We start from the raw sequence: 19,883 nt of genomic DNA, 5'->3' as shown, positions 1-19,883 counted from the left end.
CCTCGAGGTGCAGGGCGCAATTGGCTGAACAGGGCGCGTGGTGGTAGCCGTTGGTCCCTTTGAACGTCGGGAGGACCGCGCCGCCCTGGCCTCCGCTCTGCTCGCGTCCCGCCGCCATGGCCTTCAGCAGGGCGCCGCTACGGCGCTTCAACGAGAGCTCCGGTACGGCCGCGCCGGCCCCAGCCCTGGGGGTGGGGGGTGGGGGGTGGGCGGGGGCGAGCGCCAGCCAGCCCAGCCCCTCGTACTGCTGCCGCAGGGTTGGGGGAGGGCGGGGGGGCCTGCCGTTACCTCAGCGCGCCCCGGTCCCGAGAGGGAGCTGCGTGTAGCGCAGTGCCTGAGGGCCCCTTGTCTAACAGCTTGGAGTGGTCTGCTGTTGCGGAAAAAAACATTCCGATTTCTGGTCCTACTTGTCGTAGGTAAACGGCTATTGAGTATAGAGGTGAACGTATATAAGTATGTGTATGTAGTAAATAAAACATCGATAAATCAGGGTTTCCCAGCTTTCTGATATCGTGATTCAAAACTGCAAGAACGTACGGAGCTGGTCAAAACCGAAAGTACTGAGAGCGTTTCCTAATGTAAAAGTTTCTCAGGATGAGTTTCTGCCGGTAGCCGGGTGCCTCTCCGCTACCGACACCTGTTCTCACGGTGATGAAGTTGCTGTCATGTGCAGGAAGCTGAAGCAAGTAGATTAGCATTTGCTGGGCTTGAGACCACCTGACTATAGTGATAATTGTATGGAGAATTTGTAGCCATCTTAACTTTTGCCTGCTGTTTCCCTTAAAATTGTTTACTTAAACCACTAAACTTTTCTTTTATAAAAGTTTAAGTAACTTAGTCCTTTGGAGGAAAAGTTTGGCATTTAATAACATCTAAGTAGTCCCTTTTAAACAGGAAGATGATGTTTAAAAAAAAATGTTAGGTTTGCTTTCTATCCTTTAACACTTGAGACTGGCTTTTTCACCAATTAGCATTAAGATCCTCTAACCATTTGGGTTTATTCTTTATGGAAGTTAACACACAGCTATCACTAATAAGATGCTTTACAATATTATATATGTAAATCACAGTTTCTAATGTTATCAGCAGTGTAATAAATGAACCCCTTCACCCACCATGTATGCTGTATATTTTCATGTTTATGTGGAAAATGAGGAGAACTGAGACTCCAGTTGTTGGATGGTTGTTTTTTTCTCTTTAAGTGGATTTAACTTAGATGTGTTACCAGCCTCAACTCATGGAAGCTGAAAAACCTGATCGTTTACCTTAATAGTCCTCTGCTGTTCTGAAAAATCTCATTTGTAGTATGTACCCCACTGCAAGGATCCTGCGATGTTAAGTCTTCTGATGTACTGAAAAGTTCTCTGTCCTCTGAAACATGTCAACGGGTCAGGAAACAGAAGAGTAAGTAGTCATAGAAGTTGCACAGAGCACAAGGGTATAATACCTTTGAATGCTACAATTTTTAGTGCTTACATGTTGTTACTGCTCTGTTCTTGTTTAGAAATTGTTTTCTGTTGCAGGGGCTCGCTGCTTACCTTCCAGCTGAAGGGGAGGGCAGCTAAGGCATGTCAGAAGACATGTCTAACTGAATCTTCCAAAAATAGCTTTATATGTGACTTCTGCTAATTAGGATGCCCTCTGGAGATCAAATAAATTATATAATCACTGGATTAACCTAGTTTTTAGTGATATTTTCATGGCTTTTTCAGATAAAGCATCCCTCAGTTGAAAACTGACAGCATGTATCTGGGTGGTTGTAGGGAAACTGGGTGGAAGCTGAAGTCTCAAAACTGACTGTCATCTGGTGGTTTCTCTTTACACTCTGTCAAGTGCCCAGATGACTAATATTGAACTGCCTGATGGTAATAAGGACACAGCTGGCATTCGGTTGTGAGGTGGTTAATGTAGTAATCAAGTGGTATTCTGTCTTTTGTGTAAAAAGCCAATTAACCTTATCGAGTTTAGCTCAATTTCCCTCACTGTGTGTGTGCACACCCTCTTTCTTCCATGTTCTTTTCTACATCCTTCTGCAGGTGAGACAAATCTGAGCAGTGAGAAGAGCGCACCTACCCCTGTAACTGGAAGGAGACTCACATCTCTCGGATCAACAGTAAGACTCTCCTGTGGTGTCTGTAGCACTGTTAAATTCCAGCTAAAGCTAACTGTGACTAGTGAAATCATGTAGTCCCTTTATACAATTACTGGTAACCTGCCTGAGTGAACTATGAAACACGTTATTGTGCCTCTATTCCTTAAAACCTAGATGATTACTTGGGACTACTGAGTGGCTTGTTGTCTTTGGTCTTAAAATGTTGGGTTTGGTGGTGGGATTTTTCTTTGGTTTTGTTTTGTTTTCCTTCTTGCTCACCATTTAATTATGGTGTGTCTGCTTCTTTTTAAAAAGACCGTGTTTCTGCTTTCGTATGATGGACAGTGCAGAGCCGAAACCTAATGCTAAAAGAAACAAAGAGGGGATGATACTGTATACACAGGTTCTTGGTGTCATGTGCGAGGATATGGATTTGAAGATGCATAGTTTAGCAAGTTGAAAAATTTTAACCCTAATTTACTAATTTAGTTTACTAGTGTTCCTGATGTTGGACGAAATCCTGCAAACAAACCTGTGGTTAAGAGATTAAAGTGGGGTTTTTTATGGAGTTTAGGGGGTGCTAATGTCTCAGATTTAATCTCCTTCTTGTCACAGTGGTTATGAGCTGTCCATTCAGAGTAATGCTTATGAGAAAATACAATGGTAAAACCCATCATAACCTGATACTTGTCTGCCCGATGTGTGGGAGAGATATATTTGCTTTCTGTTTTTTGTGTGTGTGTCTTTAATAGTATTGTCTATATGAAGACTTCCACTTTTCTTTTTAACTATGTTGTTAAACTAATCTCTAGCTGCATACGAGTTTAAGTATTTCTAATATATATGTTTTCAAAAGCCAGCTAATGGGACTCTGAAGCCTAAGAAAGATCTTATCCTTATGAAAGAGAAAAAGAAACAAAAGGCGCTGGAGAAGGAGGTATGAATACATTATGTGTGTGCAGTGCAGTCCTGTAAGATGCTTCCCACTTACCGTAATAAAAAATACAAGCTGGTAGAATTAGCCTCTTCTGCATAACATAGCATACAAGTAGTTTGCAACAGCTCTTTGCAGAGCAAAGATAATCAAATGTTATGGTATGTAGAAAACATTAGGTTTGTTCATGGAATTACATAAACTCTTCCTGACTGTGAACAGCTATGCAGCCAGTCTTTTTTTTTTGTTTTGTTTTCCAAAAAAAGGGGGAACAAAGTCCTATGTTCTCTACCTCAGAAAGGTTCTGTTTTATTTAACAACTGTTTGCTGAAATTTTTGTGTAATAATTCACATTACTTTAAAGTTTAAGAGGCAGCTAGCTTTTCCTTATCGGTATGCTTCTGTGTACTAATCTATGCCTTGTGCCTCAAATGTCATGTTCTGTCTTTCTGTTCCACAGTGAAAGAGGAGAGTTTATTTCTGTTGCAAGTAGAAGCTAAGACTATTCTAACTGTAACATGTTGTACTGGCTCAGTAGCATAAAGTCAGTCAGATGAAATGCTAGGACTGCAAATCTGTGGTGTGTAATAGCAGAAGATCGTGGTGATTCTGTTAGCTCCTTTGCCGTCAGTGACAGACTTGAAGATCCTGAATGAATGTTAGTACACTTAGCTTCTCCAAGAAAACAACAGGCATAAACTAATTATGTTAATTAAGAAGAATAACAGTAGGAAATAAAGAAAATACCTCTTTTGTATTAGATTCGTGCATTAGTCAGAGAGCGTGGAGAGCAGGATAAGAAACTTCAGGCTCTGGATGAGGATTTTGTGAAGACTGAAGCAAAGCTGAGTGCTGCGGTTCAGGAGAAAACATCTCTTCTGGCAAATGTTGCATCCCTAAAAAAACAGCTTCTGGAACTAACAAGAACTAATGAACTACTAAAGTCAAAGGTATTCAGACAAATAAGCGCTTTGACTTTGCTGTAATTAAGCTCTCTGGGCAAGAGGAAACTTTAGTTGCTGATCAGCATCTGTTTTAACGTTCCCTGTGACCCTTCATTGCCACAGGGGTAAAGCATGTCTGCATTGGGATCTTGTGTGCTACTGTCTAAAGACAGAGTAGGGCCTGCTTACATTGGTCTCAAGGACGGGTAGAGATCAGTGCTGTGGTTGGAAGGGGGACACTTTTTTAATAGAGTGTGTGAAGAGTAATTCTTATGAAGGAGTTATGCTTAATGGTTTTATATTCATCTCTAATAAGCTGTCTGAAGATGGTGTGCAGAAGAAAATGAGCAGCCTATGCATGGAGTTAATGAAGCTCAGAAACCACAGAGATGCTAAGGAAAAGGTATGACCATTTGCACTGCAGAGGATAGTAATTCTGAGCTGTTCAGGAACAGACAACAAAGGGCTTACAACAGAACTGCAGATAGTGTTTTGTTTCTATCCTCAACTGGGTAGTTCTTCTATTTTCTGAAGAGTGAAAATAGAGAAATGAAGAAAGATCAAACAATGAATGTTCTTGATTTTTTTGCTGTTGATGTGCAGAGTAAATCTGAGATTAAGTAAGGAAGCCTAGAAATACCTCTGTTACGATATCAATCTGTTGGTCAGGTTGATTAATCTCTTTGAAACCAGTGGTCCTAAGTACAGTTTGAAGCTCTTAAACTTGTTTGTGTTGTTTTTGGGGGGGCGGTGGTGGTTATTGTTTTAACAAATATCTTTACTGAGGGATACTATAAATCATATTTAGCATAGTAGCAAGCACTGTAATTAAATTTAGTTATAAATTAATTTCAGTTTATCATGGTTTCTTAGATAATTGATTTTTTTTTACTAAATCTCTTTTTGGTGGTAATATTTGTCGTCTTTTTTAAAGACTGTACTTGCGAAGCAGGAAGATATGGAAATGAAGCTGCAGGAAGTACAAAGGAATCTAGAGCATTCTAAAGGAAAAGTAGCACAGTTAGAAGAAAAACTGTAAGTAGTAAGGAAAGGAAATTACTTAGATGACATTATCTAATCTAGCTGTGCTTACATGCTTATACTTTATAATAAACACATATTTTAAGGGAAAAGCAGGCCATCTCACTGCTGAGAAGGAACAGATGTTAATAGTATTTGTGACCTGGAATAAATTTGATGGAATGAAGTCTTAGGAACCACTCTATTCTTATAAAATTAGCATAGAAAATATTGTTCCTCTGGTGTATTTAACCTTTTTTCAAAAGGCAAACCATATCATCTCAACCCTTTGTCTTCCAGTGTGGTATGGGTGAGGTTTCTTGGGTCTGGGGTGGGGAGGGAAGACATCTATCTGGAGCAAAAAAATGTTGTTCATTTTCAAGCAAGACATTCATGTAGATTGGATACTTCAGCATCTGGCCCTTTAGACTAGTAAGGTAGGAATAAGCAAGAATGAAAAAGCGTTGGACCAGGAGTTGAGATCCTGATTCAGTAGCCAGGCATTTTACATAGACTTGATGAACACGTGCGTGTTCTCCAGCTACATGTGCTGAAGAGCAGTGTTGGTGCCTTCAAAGTTGCTTCATAGTAGCCACATTATCTGAGGAAAGTCAGCTGCAAAGTGTCTTGGCTGAAGCAGCCAAGGAAGAGAGAGTTCCAAATCAACACTTTCTATTCTGCCCCAAATAATGTAATTTGCCACACAGGAACAGTGTGCTGGAATATAGGCTATTTCTGAGGATGGTGCCCTAAAAGAATTAAACTTAAAATATATATTTTATCTCAGTATTTCATGAGTGGCACTGTGACATTCTTCTTACGCTTTCTGCATTTACTTAACACCCAAATGCTCAAATACAAGCAGAATTTTTATACCTATATTATAAGTAAAATACACAAAGCTAATAACACAGGTAGTGTAATTCACAAAGGGAGGAAATGTCTAGCTTATGAAGTTCTTCTAGCATATTTGCTTGTGGCAGAATATGGCTCGACATCTTTACCACAAATGAGAAGATCATATCGAACAAGTATCAAAAGAGGGTAGAATCACCTCTTATTGCTAATACCAGTTTGTCAGCCAAACTGGGTTACAAAAAGTATGTATTTTTACTAAGTTGTGACTCAGTGGTTGACTTCTACGTGCTTATCTGTAAACAAATAGCTTGCAAGTAGCTCTGAATTTGTCTAAATACAGCCATCCTGAAAACTTTCTGGTTTTAGGTCTGCTACTGAGAGAGAGAAAGTTGAAGAAAAGTCTGACACTGAAAAACTCCTGGAATATATTACAGAGCTCAGGTAACAAAGAGTCATTCTTGAGTTATACTGGGTAAGTTAAAAGGCAGTAAAACTAAGCCTTATTTATAACTGGTGAAGAACAACCTTGGCAACAACTGTTTAACGGCATTAAAATAAAGGGGGGAAAGAAATCAGAATTTTTTCCATGCAATGGAAAGGAGTCACAAGACATTATCTTAATTATCTTTCTAAACGTCTCTGTGCTTTTCTTGGCTAAGCAATACTATGGAAGAGTTTTGTATCAGGGTCCTGAAATAGTGTTATTAGACTGAGTTATTTGTACACAAACCAAGCTAAATCCTTTTCCTCTAAGCTACTGGCGGTAATGTCTCTTAGCCCTTGCTTGTAAAACAACGTACAGTAGGGAAAAAAAAACACCTCAATCTTGGCTTCTGGTGAACTTTACAATACTCTGATTTGCGTTTGAGTTGTGATGAATTATGTATGTATAAGCATCAGTCTGATTCTAAAAATTATTAATCCAGTGCTTTGCAACAGCTCGAAACCGTAACCAGTCTTCATGGTAATGTGTCCCTAGCTGAGAACACGGTGAAAATACAAAAGTATTTAAATTCCAGTAGTTCACTCTTCACCACCCCACCATTGTCAATTTACTCATTAAGAGATTCCTCATTAACTGGCTATATCTCTTAAGATTCTACTTTTTTAAAATCTGATTTATTAATATGTATGTTTTTTCTGTCAAAATTCAGCTCTGTAAAAGAACCTAGATGTAGCAGTCATCTATAAATCTATTATTGTGCCTAATTATGTTTTAATCAAACCTTTATATTTTTATTTGTGTGATTGTCTAAGTTTCTTCTGAAACAGAATATCAGTGTTGAAATAAATTGCTTTGAATTTTAATTAACCTGTCGTAATATCCAAAAACTTGTGTCTGGGAAAATAGGTGAAGGCAAATTTCCTGTTGGAAAAAAACAGTCCTAAGTATTTTTCCTTTGTGCTGAAGCATAAGCTTACAAACCAGATTTAGTGGTAACAAATACATGAATTTTCTCCTGCAGTAGTGTTGCAGAAACAGTTGAGAAATACAAACTAGATGTGGCCCAGATGGAGAAGACACTGATAAAGAAAGACCAGGATATTGGTATCCTGAGGGACACCCTCAAAACCAAAGAGGAAGAATCATTTAAACTGATAAAAGAACTTAATGAAAAGTGCCAATTACTTCAACAAGAAAAAGGTAATTATATACTCATCACATATGTGGGATCACTGACATGTCTTAAAGTATCTCAAATAGATTTGTTCTAAAATGTCACTTCAGACTGTTTTTTTCCAATATTTCTGAGTTCCATCTGAAGACAGCTAGGCGTATTTCTGACAATATGGAAACTACCTTGAATCTGTTGTCTGTTAAATCTAAATTTGTATTTCCGTGGAGGATTACTAAGGTAGATAGTGTAAAAATGAAAGTTGTTTACATAGTAGGAATGGCTTTAGTCTGAAAGCTGAACACAAATGACTTGTTCCTTACTCTTCATTGAAAAGCTGTACACTATTGTCTCTATCCACTGTTAGCAGCTTGTGCACAAGTTCACTGAGGTATTGGAAGGGGTCTAGGAATTCTTTGTCACGTGTCTTCCCCCACTGTCCCCCAAAGCCAGCAGCTCTGCAGCCTGAGACTGGTACTCAGTTCTCTGTGTACCAGTTGGCTTGTGTGTGCTCATATCCTGTGGCAGAAGCTTTGGGGAAATTTAGTTGTTTATCCCCGGCTGTACTGCTGTTTTGATGAAGGCTTATTTCTTGATCCAAAGATTCCTGCTGTTAAAATTATTTTTGAAGTGGTGTACTTTCTGCTAATTTTGAGGAGTTTCCAGGTGGATTAAAGATGTGGTTTGGGGTGGGTTTTTTGTTACTTTGGGGTTTTTTTGGCCTAACTAAAGCTAGAACAGAGGTACTATGAAGAATAGATGTTGTAGCTCTTTGAAGGCAGAGGAGGGAATTTGTGTTATATTGAAAATTCCTCTATGCAGAGAAAGAGTTGTCTGAGAGCAGAAGAAAATTCCTGAGTATGAATGCTGAAATAGAAGACCTGAAAAAAAAAATTGGCTTAGATGAAGAAGAACACCAAAAACTGCTTCAGAAACATGAAGAGATAGTCTCTCAGCTGCAGCAAGAGAAGGTAAATACATGCTATAAATTAGTCTAAAAATAGACTCTAATCCCAGTAACTGGCACTAGCGGTTCTGATTTTGGTTACGCATGAGATTGCCGTACTATTGATGATCTAATTGGTGGGATGGACAAGTGGGTGCTGGTAAGGAGGAACTGTGTGTGATCCAATATCTTGAAGAATCATAGCTGCTATGATGGGTTCTTCCTGTAGACTTGACCTTATTCTTGCGCTTTAAAGTTTGAACACTGCAAATTTAGTCTTTATATCTAGAGAAGTACTGGTAGTTTTAAAATCTGTGATACTCTGGCATGCAGGAGTTATCTGCATCGATGCAGAAGAAGTTACTAGAGTTCCAAGATGAGGTAACAAGTGAGAGACATCTTCTTGAAGAAGAGCTGAATGATACAATGAATGAGCTGAATAAACTGCATGCCAAGGAGAAGAAAGCTGAAAAGTTGGTGAGGCGGCTGGAACAAGAAATCAAATCTCAAGCTCTTGAACTTGCACAGATGGAGGGAAAGTTGAAAGGGTTTGTGAAATAAACTTTCTGGTTCTAAGGCTTCGAAAGGGAAAATGTTGTATCAGTAGCATAAACAATACTTCTGAGCCTAACTTAGGTTTTAAAGAGAACCTGAACAGATCAAAATTTTTTTCCTTGCTGGCTGTTGATTATTGATAGTGATTAGACCTAATCCAGCTGAGTGACTTGAATCAGTTTTATATTGTCTTAAAATTGTTTAATTAGCATGCTGAGACTTGCTTGAAATGTCAGTACTGTAGTAATATGATATTGCTGTGGTGGGTAAGCTACATGTGTGTCGTATTGGATGTTTCTGCCCTGGAGAGGGCAATGACTCAGAAAGATTTTCAAGCAAGTTATTTCTTCCTTTCACGTATTGGAAGTTTACTCTATTAAGTGTTCAATCTATTCTATAGCTATCTTGGAAAATAAGGGGAGGGGGAAATGCTTAGCTAAATCTGCTGTGAAGATTGTGCTTTAATACATGAGAAGTTGTGGCACAGAAGTTACTGGTTTGTCACAATTAATTTTATTGCTGCCACTGCAAGCCTTCTGTAACTGTTTACAGTGTTTGGTAATGCGTTCAGACATACTGATTTCCGGTCTGGAATGCTGAATTATTATTTCAGGAAGAATGCTGAGTTGGAGCAAATCAATGAAATGCACCGCAATGCTGTTTTGCAAATCCAAGAAGAGCATAGCAATACACTGTGTAAACTTGGAAAGACTGTTGCTGAGTTTGAAAGGTATTTAAGTTTCATTAAGATCTAGGATAGGGATTCTCTCTAAGATTACAATAAAACATGCTGTTTGTTCATGTACCTTGGTACTTAATGCTGTATATGAGCGTTGGTACAGTATTCAGAACAGAGGCTTTTGTGATGGACTATTTGATGGCATTAAGAAATTCATTTATTCCTTTTGAGTACTAGTCAAGCGTAATGACATTCTGACTATCTAGTTCAGGAAACTGGAGGTTTCTTCTTCCAAAGTATAACCAGTTAGAATATTCAAGTGCTCTTGAATCTCAGTGATCGTGTTCTCTTTGCACTAAAATGTCTTGCAAAAAGATTTCTTGTTTAGGCTCAACTTGCTCTCAATCAAGATTATTTTCCTACAGTTCTTGCAGGTCTTTCCTTTCAAAATATTCAGGTTGTGGAAGCATTTAAAAAGTCACACTGTTATTGCTAAGTATGCAAGGTACCTGTGAAGGATCTAGTGGGATATTTGTCAATGCAAGCTGCAGATAGTAGGTCTTTCGGTGTTTAAAATAAGCTTCAGATATAATAGGTCTCTTGTGTTTTAGAGTACCTACCAAAATGTGAAAAATACCTGTATGGCAGAATTTGTTGTAGTGTTACTGCTTACGGCTTTATGGAAATGTGTGGGGTTTCTTGTTTGGTTGGTTTTTGCTTTTTTTTCAAACTCTGGATTTATCAGTGCCGGAACACTGCCTTATCTCCAGATTATAAAATCTCTTATACTTTTTAGTGTGAGCTTGTATTTCTCTTGTAAGGCCTGAACATGTCGATCCACATTTTTCTCTAAAGTAACAAGATCTTTCTTACTTGTGTTGGAATACCAGCTACAAGAAGACAATAGCTGAAGAAATATGCAGTCTTAAAGTGGATAACACATCTTTGCAAGAAGAAGTTGCCAACCTAAAAATGATAGGCCAAGATAATCTCCAGCTGCTTCAGGAAGCAGAATACTCTAAAAACAAAGCAAAAGAAGAATGTGCAAGGTACTAGACAGACAAACTTTTCCTCAAGCTAAAAAATGCCAACTAAGGCTTGCCTTCTTAACTAGAACATAACATGGGGCTCTGCCAAATAAAATCAGTATTTGGTGTGAGCTTGTTTCCCCCTTCTCCCAGTGCAGAGGGTTGAAAATATTGACAGACAAAATTAATGAAGTTTATATGCATTAGAAAACTGGTCTGTTCAATCAATTGCTTTGACTTTTTACTTTATGTGGAACATGTAGGGGAAAGAAAATACTTAAATATGTTAGAATATTGTCTTTATCAGAAATATTGGTTACAGTGACTGCTCCACAAATAAGGTCCACGGGGCAGACAAATACTTAATGCAGAGCTCACCCTTTACCACTCTGAATAGTGTCACCTCAAATTCTGCTTGCAAGCAGCTGCCAGTTAACCATTCATGAATTACCACACTGCAGTGGGATAAATAAAGGTCCTCTCTTTGCCAAATGTGAAGGACTACAGTGCAGCTGATAGGTGGTAACACCAAAGAAGTTGTCTTTGGTGCTGAGGACATGCTTCTCTGTCTAACAGCAGTTTGGTGTACATTCCAGCTCACTGTGCAGAGCTTGCTGTGGGCAAGTAACTGACTATTTGAGGAGGTGGGGGAGTTTGTACATGGGGACCTTTTAAGACCAATCACCTGTATTAGGTAGCTGTACACAAGTTGCATTATGGAACATATCATGTATGTGCTGGAAGATTTCCTTCTCCACTTCTCAGTGTAGTTCCCAGCTAGCTTCTGAAGTCGAAGCTGGATTTAAGTCAACAGCGATGCTTTAATCTTTTAGCTGTTGCATATGGATAAATGACCTAACTACATTAAAATGCTGTTCTGACCAAACTGAATTGTGCATTTCTGATCTTCCCAACTCTCTGATTTATAAAATGTCTCTGTAAAGTTTTGTAATGGTTCTGCTGTCTTGTTCACCCATAGCCTGTATACTGAAACTCCAAAGGACAATTACAGCCTATTCCAGCTTATCTTAAAACACCTGTGCTGCTTAAAATGCTGCCCTCTTTCCTCCCCACCTGCTTAATACTACCTCCAGTTTCATTAGAGCTGGTAACTCTTCAACTGTTCTTTTATTTCCTGTTTGATTTGCTGGTGGAGTGTGGCAGGGAAGGGATTCTTGGTCTCCACCTAGGTGATATAACAAACAGCTGAGGTTGGAGAGGGAAGGCAATACTTTAGCTGTAGAGGTTTTGAGTACATCCATACTGAACAGTCTTGACTTGTTTCTGCCTGGGCAAAGCTCTGCATGTGAAGTCTAAAGTCTAACTACTAAAGTGTCCTCCACTAAAAGCTGCTGGCATTAAACGGTCATAAATAAGAAACATGATCTTTCCTTGCTTGAAAAGCACTGCTTGCTTCCTCACAGAAGTTGAAAAAACTGTACATCTTGAGCTTGATTGTGTTCTGTATTGTTGTTCTTCTCCTGTAGCACTGTTTATGCAAACTTCTATTTCAGTTCTTCTAACAGCTTTTCAATGATGGTTGCTTGTGTTTTCAGATTTAGAGTAGCATTAAAAAAAAAAACTTAAGGATTCGTTAAGGATGGATGATATTTTCCTCAGGTTGCTTTTGGAAGCCCAGACACAGCTTGCACTAAAAGAAGCAGAAACAGAGAGAACAAAAGAGTCTTGTCATGCACGAATGACTGAACTTCAGGAAAAATTGGAAGAGCAAACTGAAGATCTGAAAAGAAAACTTGAAGTGGAAAGATCAAGGTGACTTTTCTCAAGCTAAACCTGCCCATTTTAGTGTATCAAAGTTTTAGTGTGAAGAAGTGCTGAGAGTTAACAATGAAAATAATGAAACTCCACTTCTTTCTTTTTAGGAAAACCATAAATGAAGATGTAATCTCTAGTTTAAAAAAGGAGATAGAGACCTGGCGTAATCTGTATGAAGATTTACATAACAAAACAAAGCCTTTTCAGGTGTGTTATGAAGTAGATGTTTACTTGTATCTGTTGACTTGAGACTTGTGCGGTTGACTCAAGTTCTACTCGAGAAGTAAACTTGCTATTTCCTATTCTGAGGCATTTATCCTGTAACCGTTTCCTGAGTTACTATCCCTTGAGCTAGCTACTCCCCTTCCCAAGCCAATCTTTCTCTGTAGATTTCAGTTCAGTAAAAAGCTATGTTTAAATTAAAGGTTTCTAAAAGATTCTGTATGTATTTCAGCAACAACTCGACGCATTTGAAGTGGAGAAGAATGCGCTCTTAAATGAGCATGGTGCAACCCAAGAAGAACTAAATAAACTAAGTGATGCATATGCTAAGCTACTTGGCCACCAGAACCAGAAGCAAAAAATCAAGCATGTTATGAAGTTGAAGGAAGAGAATACCCACCTGAAGCAGGTTTGTGAAATGAAGAGTTAGAAATCTGTAAGCTGTTAATTTGCCTGATTCCTTTGTTGTTTGCTCTAAAGATCTGTAGGCTAATCCTGCAAACGACTTGCTTTCTGTCGTTCTTAAATTCCCTGCAAGAGCTAGATTAGAACAAACCAGAGGCCTCCAGAAACACTGAGAGAATCTGTTTTAGTTTTGACTGAAGATATGATAATACAGAGAGATCACCAGTGCAAACAACTGCCCCTACTCTTAGCTTGGATGTTTCGTTTTACTTTTCTTGGAGGTTCCAGACTTAGTAAACTATCTGTTGAAAGTGGCACCTGAAAGTTTTGGGCTAGGATACTCCTTAGCAGTTTTATACAGCACTTACCACAGCAGTGCTGGTTTCTCTACACCTGTGTTTGGTTTTGGTTTGTTTTGTAATGCCACCAATGATTGTGTAAGTATGTTTGTGTTTAGCATTATCCAAAAGGGCTACTTTGGTAAATGATGAAGCCTGCTGGTCTTAATCTAACTTCCAAATATTAATATGTTTTCTTTAGGATGTCTCAAAATTGCGTGCGCTGCTGGCAAAAGAAAAGCAAACCAACAGAGACCTTCAGGAGCAACTACATACAAGTCAGGGCATTAGGCGTTTTGATCCTTCCAAAGCTTTCCAGCATGATAGCAAGGAAAATATTCCTCCAAAAACTCCTTTTAAAGAAGGTAGGCTTAGATATTGATGTAACCATGTTCTTGTGCCTTTTAAACTTAACCAAAGGAGATGTGACAGCCTTGCATGGTCTGCTGCATTTGGGGAAGGAAGGAGAATGGCACCTCTTGGTGTTTCACAGCAGATGTTGGAAGGCTGTAGGGTTTGCTCTTGTGCTTTCCAGCCCAGTTCCATGTAACCTGACCTAAGCAGGTGGTATATCAGGCTAGGCAACAGAAAGTGTTTGATGGGGGGGCGGAAGAGGAAGGAGTGGGTTACAGAGATCAGCCGATTTGCACAATCTTGCAAGATGTGAACTTTGCTTTGCTACTGTGTGTGTCACCTACCATTTTCCTTGTACTGCTTACACGTGAAAGCTCCTCAGGCACCCCTGCACTGGTGGTAGGGGTAGAAGTGGTGCAGCCAGAGGTTTAAGCCCTGTTCTTTAACTGCCAGCTGGTAGGACCTTATGTTGCTCTAGGTATAAAGGTAAGGTGCAAAAGTCCTACAGGTGAATGTGGAGTGAAGAATGGCAAGAGCATAGGGGTGCCTGAAGGGAAGCAGTGTTGGAGAGAGTATTGGGAGGGTATAGACCTCAACCAGACCTTCATTTCACAGTGTACTCCAGGGTCTGAAATTCTGGGTTGCCTGTTACGTGGAGTGTAGTGCCCTCCTTCCCCCAGCAGACAAATAACTTTTCGACGGGGTGGGAGCAACAGTGAAAAACCCAAACTTAGTAACTTTTTTCTATTTCAGGTAATAAAAACAAAATTTAAGCTGCTCTTGGTATTAAGAAAAGTATCATAACTTGCGAATAAACTCATGTACTACAGAAGACTTAACAGACTGCTGGTTCAAGGTGAACTTGGATGCTGTATATAATACAAATTAGTAGAAGTACTAGAGAAACAGTCTAAATTATATATTTCTAGAAAAACTATGCTTGGTCATGCTCTTGCTGAAAAGCCATAGGTGACTGGATGTTTCAGAATCCTGGAAACATCATTGCACTCTTGAACTTTGAGAAATATTCACTGTTTCACTTTTTTGTATGCTGAAGCTGCATAGTTTGTTTTCAACAGAGCAGATGAAGTTCAGAAAAGGTGAACAAGCACTGGGGAATAAGGATGGCAAATGAAATGGGATTTTGTGACATGTGTGTTTGCATCTCTGTTTACAATTTTATGTTCAGTTCCCTCTTCTGGTTATGGTTGTTTCAGTACCAGTGGCGGGATTGCTGCCAAGACACCCTTTTTCCTCTGTGGCTTACGCAATATAGAACCAATTTAGAAAATTGGACTGTACAGTTAGTTTTTGTATTCTTAGTAGGATCTATATTCAGGATGTGCTAATTTAAATCCTGGGGCTAGATATTGTAGCTGTGGATCTTCAGGAGAGGATTTTCAGGTCAGACTCACGTTGTCTGCATTTACCTATGTGTTTGCATACTGTGGCTAGGATTAGTGTCATAGGAGAAATGTCTATTTTATGAATGCTGTGCTTACTGGAATCTGAAATTCTCATAATACCTTTGTAGGCAGCTGTTGTAGTTGATCAAGTCTATGTGAAAGGGAGTAACAACAGAACTTGTCTTCATTGGGTGGGCGGATAGCTGTTGTACATACATTCATTGCATGGACTTGAATTTTGGTGAGGTGGAAACAATGTTTAACTGCATCTCTAAAATTAAGAATGTTTTAGCACAATAAACATTTTAAATGAAATAATTTGTCTATTTGCTTCACCAACCAGGGATAAAACACCAAACCAAATTACATGATGTAATTTACCTAGTGTTATTGGTTCCAATCTTAAATCTTCATAATGAAGCCCACTGTCAGCCTTGCCTCAAAGCCTATGTATTCTCTAGTCTTACAAAAGAAATCAGTTAAGCTGCATCATACAATACACACAACCTGCAATTCCCTTACCCTCTCATTTCCTGTGAGTTTCTCAATACAAAAAGTAAATACTGAAATTTAAGTGAAAGGTGGAACTCTGCATTCTTGTTACTGTATGTACTAACATCCTGCACCTGGCTGCTGCAGAGGGATGCTAAACAAAGCTGAGCCTGTCAAATATATTGCCGTTTAAACTGACATAACAAGCTTACAAAGAATTGATAATAGGTAGGAAAGGAGACACCAAAAAGGCATATTAAGTCTAAGGAAAGAAATTGCTGGGTCTTGTCTGTTAATGTCGTCTTGGTGTATCTGCTGGATTACTTGAACTTCTGAATATGGAGAATCAGGATTAAATTCAGGCGTTTGAAGTGAGAAATACTTAGTGTTCATGGAGCAGTTAGCCTGAAGTGTTGAGAGGTATATTTTAATAAGGAAATTGCTGCAAGAATTTAATACTGGATTTATCTCTCCTTCTGGAGAAAAAGATAAATGTTTTCTTGTCTGAAAGACATCAGTCAGATAAAGGAAAATTGTAGAGGAAACATGCATTAGTCTGGTTCACTTGATGAGAACACTGTCTTACCAGAGGCCGTGATGATAAGACGGTCTGTTTATCCACTGGGCAGTGGGTGTGAAATGAGCAGGTGGTTAAACCCAACCCCATCTAGTGAGCAATAGGGGAAAGAGCGGTGGAGGAGGGGGGGAAGTCTGTGCACAACTGAAAATGGAAGTAATGCTCCACAGCTTTTATACCAGGGTTTTTCTCATGAGATGGCATTCATCTTTCATGCAGGGTTACTGAAAGTTGCACTCTTCCTGTGCCATTCTACTGATACGGGGAGTTTGAAGGCAAAATCACTACTTATAAATCAAAATGTCAACATCTGATGAAAAGCCTTCATGCCAAAAAATGAAAGACATCCTCAGTCCAACATGTTTTTAAAAATGTAAATAAGCCTTTTATTTCAAGAGAGATTATGGCAAGGGAATGTTAACACTTCTGTTGAGTTCCACAAAACTCAAACTCAGAAATGGGGACACTGAGTTAAGGTAGGTTTTGGTTTTTTTTTAACTGAACCTCAGTTTTGGTTGTTTGATATGTCCTGCCTGAAATGAGCAAGAGTTTGTAAAAGGGTGGAAGTACACCAAGTGAAGCAAAATACTGCAGGTGCTGTGGGACTATGCTTTTATGATGGCTACCTATTTTGTTTTGTACAGCCTTACTTTAAAACTTTCTAGCTTGATTGGTAGTTCGGCATAGGTGGTGTTTTAAATCCTTTCTAGACTATCGGCAGCATGCCTGTACCTACAAAAAGCATAGGGCAACTCTTGCAAGTAACTATGCTAGCCTTACAGTGAGGTTGACTCTTTTGTTTTAGCTTTAAAATATAGATAAATAATGCAGAGCAGACTGGGGAGAGAAGTAGAGAGTGGAAGTAAAGGGGAAATTTTGAGGGCGTTGTCAACTTCAGTCTAAGTGGTTTTGCCAGTTTCATGCATGTGGGAAATAGGTGTTAAAAACTGACACCTTGATACTGGTAGCTCAACCAACTTAAGTATTCAGTGTGGGAAGTGATTACTTTCATGTTAGGGAACATACCTTTTTAATAAAAAAATATGACTTAATAAGAAATTATTTCTCTGATCATCCATCTCATTGTCTTGTAGCAATATCGGGGTTGTACTTAGTTTAAACGTAAAATGAAGAGCTGTTAGAATCCTCAACCCGGCTGACCTCATTAGAGCCTCCTCCTGTTCCCTATAAAAGGAAAACTCTGTAAGACTCAGTGCCAGCGCTTTGAATAAATCTTACGTGCACAATGGCCGTGCTTGCTCATGCTGGCCATTATGAAGCAAAAAAATTTAAGTTCATACTGAGCTGCTTAAATGGTACCACTGGGAATAAACTGAAAGCTTAACAGAATTCAGAGCCACACGTGATAGAGGGCTTAGATTAGCATTTTGGTTTCAAAGGTCAACTGAGCTATTGCTCCTTCCACCCCATGTGCTCTCTGCTGGCAAAAGCAGACAAAGGGACAAATCTGCGGTTGAACCGTGGTAGCTTTCTGGGCTGAAAATTCCGTCTGTAGTTTGAGGCAATGCCTAAAATGCTGGTGGAAACGGAGCAGGTAAGGCTCTGGGTGCTTGTGTTGATTGCTGCCACACTTTGATTGCGGAATCTGGGGAAAAGGGAACAGGAGGAGGGAGAGGCTTAATTACGCTTTAGTCTCTGAATCAGTCTGAAATGCGAGTGGTACGTTTAGTCACCCAGTGAAGCTTTATGCTTAATGACTGTGATGTGGGCTATAATAACATTTTTGTTTATCTATTCCATGAAAACATGGTGCTTCACAAAGTGAATGTAATGCTAATAAAGACATTGAAAGTGTAAGCTAGAATGTTACTGAAGTAAATGTAAATTTTTATTTTTTTTTTAAATGGGCTGTATTCTCTTATGAGGACAACTTACACTGGTGAGAAAAATGTGAAGATATTTTACAGGCCAATTTATGGTTCCGGCTTGAGACTCTGCTATTAGTGCTTTCCCTATTTTCCTCTTGCTCCAAGCCCGGACTGCACAACCTCTATTTCCACTTCATTGTTGTTAAGATGTACAAGGAGCTGGTGGGGAGGAAGGGTGTGATGTTGGGTGTGCGCGGAGTTGTTAACACAGCGCTGCTGAGTGGCTCGGGATTGCCATGTAGATTTTTCTTCTGAATGTAAAGTTATTAATTACTGATGTTTTTAATAGAATTCTGAGATTAATGAAAGGGGAATAAATGTCCATGGCTTATTACGAGGAAGAATAAGGCATCTGCATTCCAAGAAGGCAGAAACTGGCCAAAGTGCTTTATATACGGGGTTGGTTTTTTTTGGCCCATAACTGTCAGTCGTTTGCCATCAGTCAAGGTCATTTACAGTTTGATTCCATTCAACTTCTAGTAGATCTTCTGCTTTCTCTTTAACTGTGTGCTAATTCCTTAGTAGCAGCTGCTTTTCTCCCTTGACTACCACTTAAATTTATTTACCTTGACTTGAGTAAAACAGTGTTTATCAGGTGAAGACATCTAAAACTAAGCCTTGGCCACTCAGTCTTATGCGTCTACTTCTAACTTCAGTCCCATAGTTAAGAACATTGGGCACGCAGCCTTTGCCTTTGGGGGGGTCAGGCGTATCCCAGTACAAAGCTTTGTCCACAGCTTCATGTTACTTCAAAGGCTTGCATTTTAAAAAATAAGCTTTGTCATCCTGTATACATAATTTTATGCTTACAGGATTGGTACTACAACCTGTGCTTGCTCTCTCTAAAGGCCACCCCTCTTCCCTGTGGGATTTACCAGTCGCTTTTATATAAAGCTATGCATAAAGGCAATTTGACTGTTTTCCACCATTCCCAAAGGAAAATCCAATCAAAATTATTTAGTATGTGCCAGGCGGTTATGAATTATGTCTCTTGGCAGCCAAAGGAGCTATGTCGCTTTAATTATGGAGTTTTGCTGTGCAAAAGGCAGGACCTGGTCCTTCATCGTACGCCAGTGAAAGACGGCAGTTCCAGCACGCGCCGGTGGCGCCGTTCTCCCTCTGACGGAGGCGCGTGCCGCTGTAACTTTGCCCCCGCCGCGCCGCGGGGCCCCTGCCCGGCGCTGCTCCGCCGCTGCTCGGCTCCCCTGACGTGCTGTCGGCCTGGGGGCGCGCGCTGCCTCCTCCCCCGCCGTGAGGAGATGAACGCACACGTGCCCGGGCTCTCCCAGCGCCCCGGGCGCCGCCGCGGGACGGTTCTAACCGCTGCCCTGGCGCGCGGGGCGCTGGCGTCACCGCTTTTATGTAAAGAGCCGTCACGTGTGTTTATCGTGCGGAGCGGCCGCAGGTGGGCGCGGCAGGGTGGGGGCGGGGCCGGGAGCGGCGACGGGTGGGGCGGGCCAAGCCCGCTGCCCCTTTAAACACCCGCTCGGGCCCCGCCCCCTCTGGCGCTTCTCAGCCAGTGAGCGCGCGGCGGCGGCCGGCGCTTGCGCCGGCTGCGTCTCCGCGGCCCAATGAGGGCGCGCCCTGGCGCGCGGCGCACAGCACATCCGTCTCCCCCCCCCCGCCACGCCCGGCCAGGCCCCGGCCCCGCAGCAGGCGCCGGCGCCCCCCCGCCCCGCCGCCGCCATGGTGGGCCGGGAGAAGGAACTCAAGATCCGCTTCGTGCCGGGACGCTGCGAGCTGGTGGAGGTG

At 40.5% G+C, this 19,883-nt stretch overlaps 2 protein-coding genes across 5 annotated transcripts in view; both read left to right on the top strand.

Moving 5' to 3' along the window:
- The first annotated feature begins 18 nt into the window (after positions 1-18).
- HMMR (hyaluronan mediated motility receptor) overlaps positions 19-19,883 on the top strand; it is a 23,534-nt gene continuing 3,669 nt past the window's right edge. The window contains exons 1-18 of one of the 3 annotated variants that reach the window (XM_064458955.1): positions 19-162; positions 1,306-1,404; positions 2,037-2,113; positions 2,949-3,029; positions 3,788-3,976; positions 4,287-4,373; positions 4,905-5,005; positions 6,215-6,289; positions 7,318-7,493; positions 8,287-8,435; positions 8,744-8,958; positions 9,579-9,695; positions 10,535-10,693; positions 12,293-12,445; positions 12,556-12,655; positions 12,903-13,079; positions 13,616-13,778; positions 14,521-15,491. In XM_064458955.1, the coding sequence (XP_064315025.1) occupies positions 117-162; positions 1,306-1,404; positions 2,037-2,113; positions 2,949-3,029; positions 3,788-3,976; positions 4,287-4,373; positions 4,905-5,005; positions 6,215-6,289; positions 7,318-7,493; positions 8,287-8,435; positions 8,744-8,958; positions 9,579-9,695; positions 10,535-10,693; positions 12,293-12,445; positions 12,556-12,655; positions 12,903-13,079; positions 13,616-13,778; positions 14,521-14,540 (2,184 nt within the window). In that variant the 5' untranslated portion in view covers positions 19-116 and the 3' untranslated portion in view covers positions 14,541-15,491. Of the gene's footprint in view, positions 163-1,305; positions 1,405-2,036; positions 2,114-2,948; positions 3,030-3,787; positions 3,977-4,286; positions 4,374-4,904; positions 5,006-6,214; positions 6,290-7,314; positions 7,494-8,286; positions 8,436-8,743; positions 8,959-9,578; positions 9,696-10,534; positions 10,694-12,292; positions 12,446-12,555; positions 12,656-12,902; positions 13,080-13,615; positions 13,779-14,520; positions 15,492-19,883 lie in introns of those variants that run through there. The other 2 variants (XM_064458954.1, XM_064458956.1) reach the window with 2 other exon arrangements.
- Positions 17,617-19,883, top strand: part of MAT2B (methionine adenosyltransferase 2 non-catalytic beta subunit) — a 14,274-nt gene continuing 12,007 nt past the window's right edge. Inside the window, exon 1 of one of the 2 annotated variants that reach the window (XM_064458958.1) lies at positions 17,617-17,797. In XM_064458958.1, the coding sequence (XP_064315028.1) occupies positions 17,768-17,797 (30 nt within the window). In that variant the 5' untranslated portion in view covers positions 17,617-17,767. Of the gene's footprint in view, positions 17,798-19,733; positions 19,881-19,883 lie in introns of those variants that run through there. The other variant, XM_064458957.1, reaches the window with a different exon arrangement.

Source organism: Phalacrocorax carbo, chromosome 8, assembly GCF_963921805.1.
Source record: "Phalacrocorax carbo chromosome 8, bPhaCar2.1, whole genome shotgun sequence".
Classification (NCBI taxonomy): domain Eukaryota; kingdom Metazoa; phylum Chordata; class Aves; order Suliformes; family Phalacrocoracidae; genus Phalacrocorax; species Phalacrocorax carbo.
Note: the sequence above shows the minus strand (reverse complement) of the source record. Positions and strands in the feature narration are given on the sequence as shown.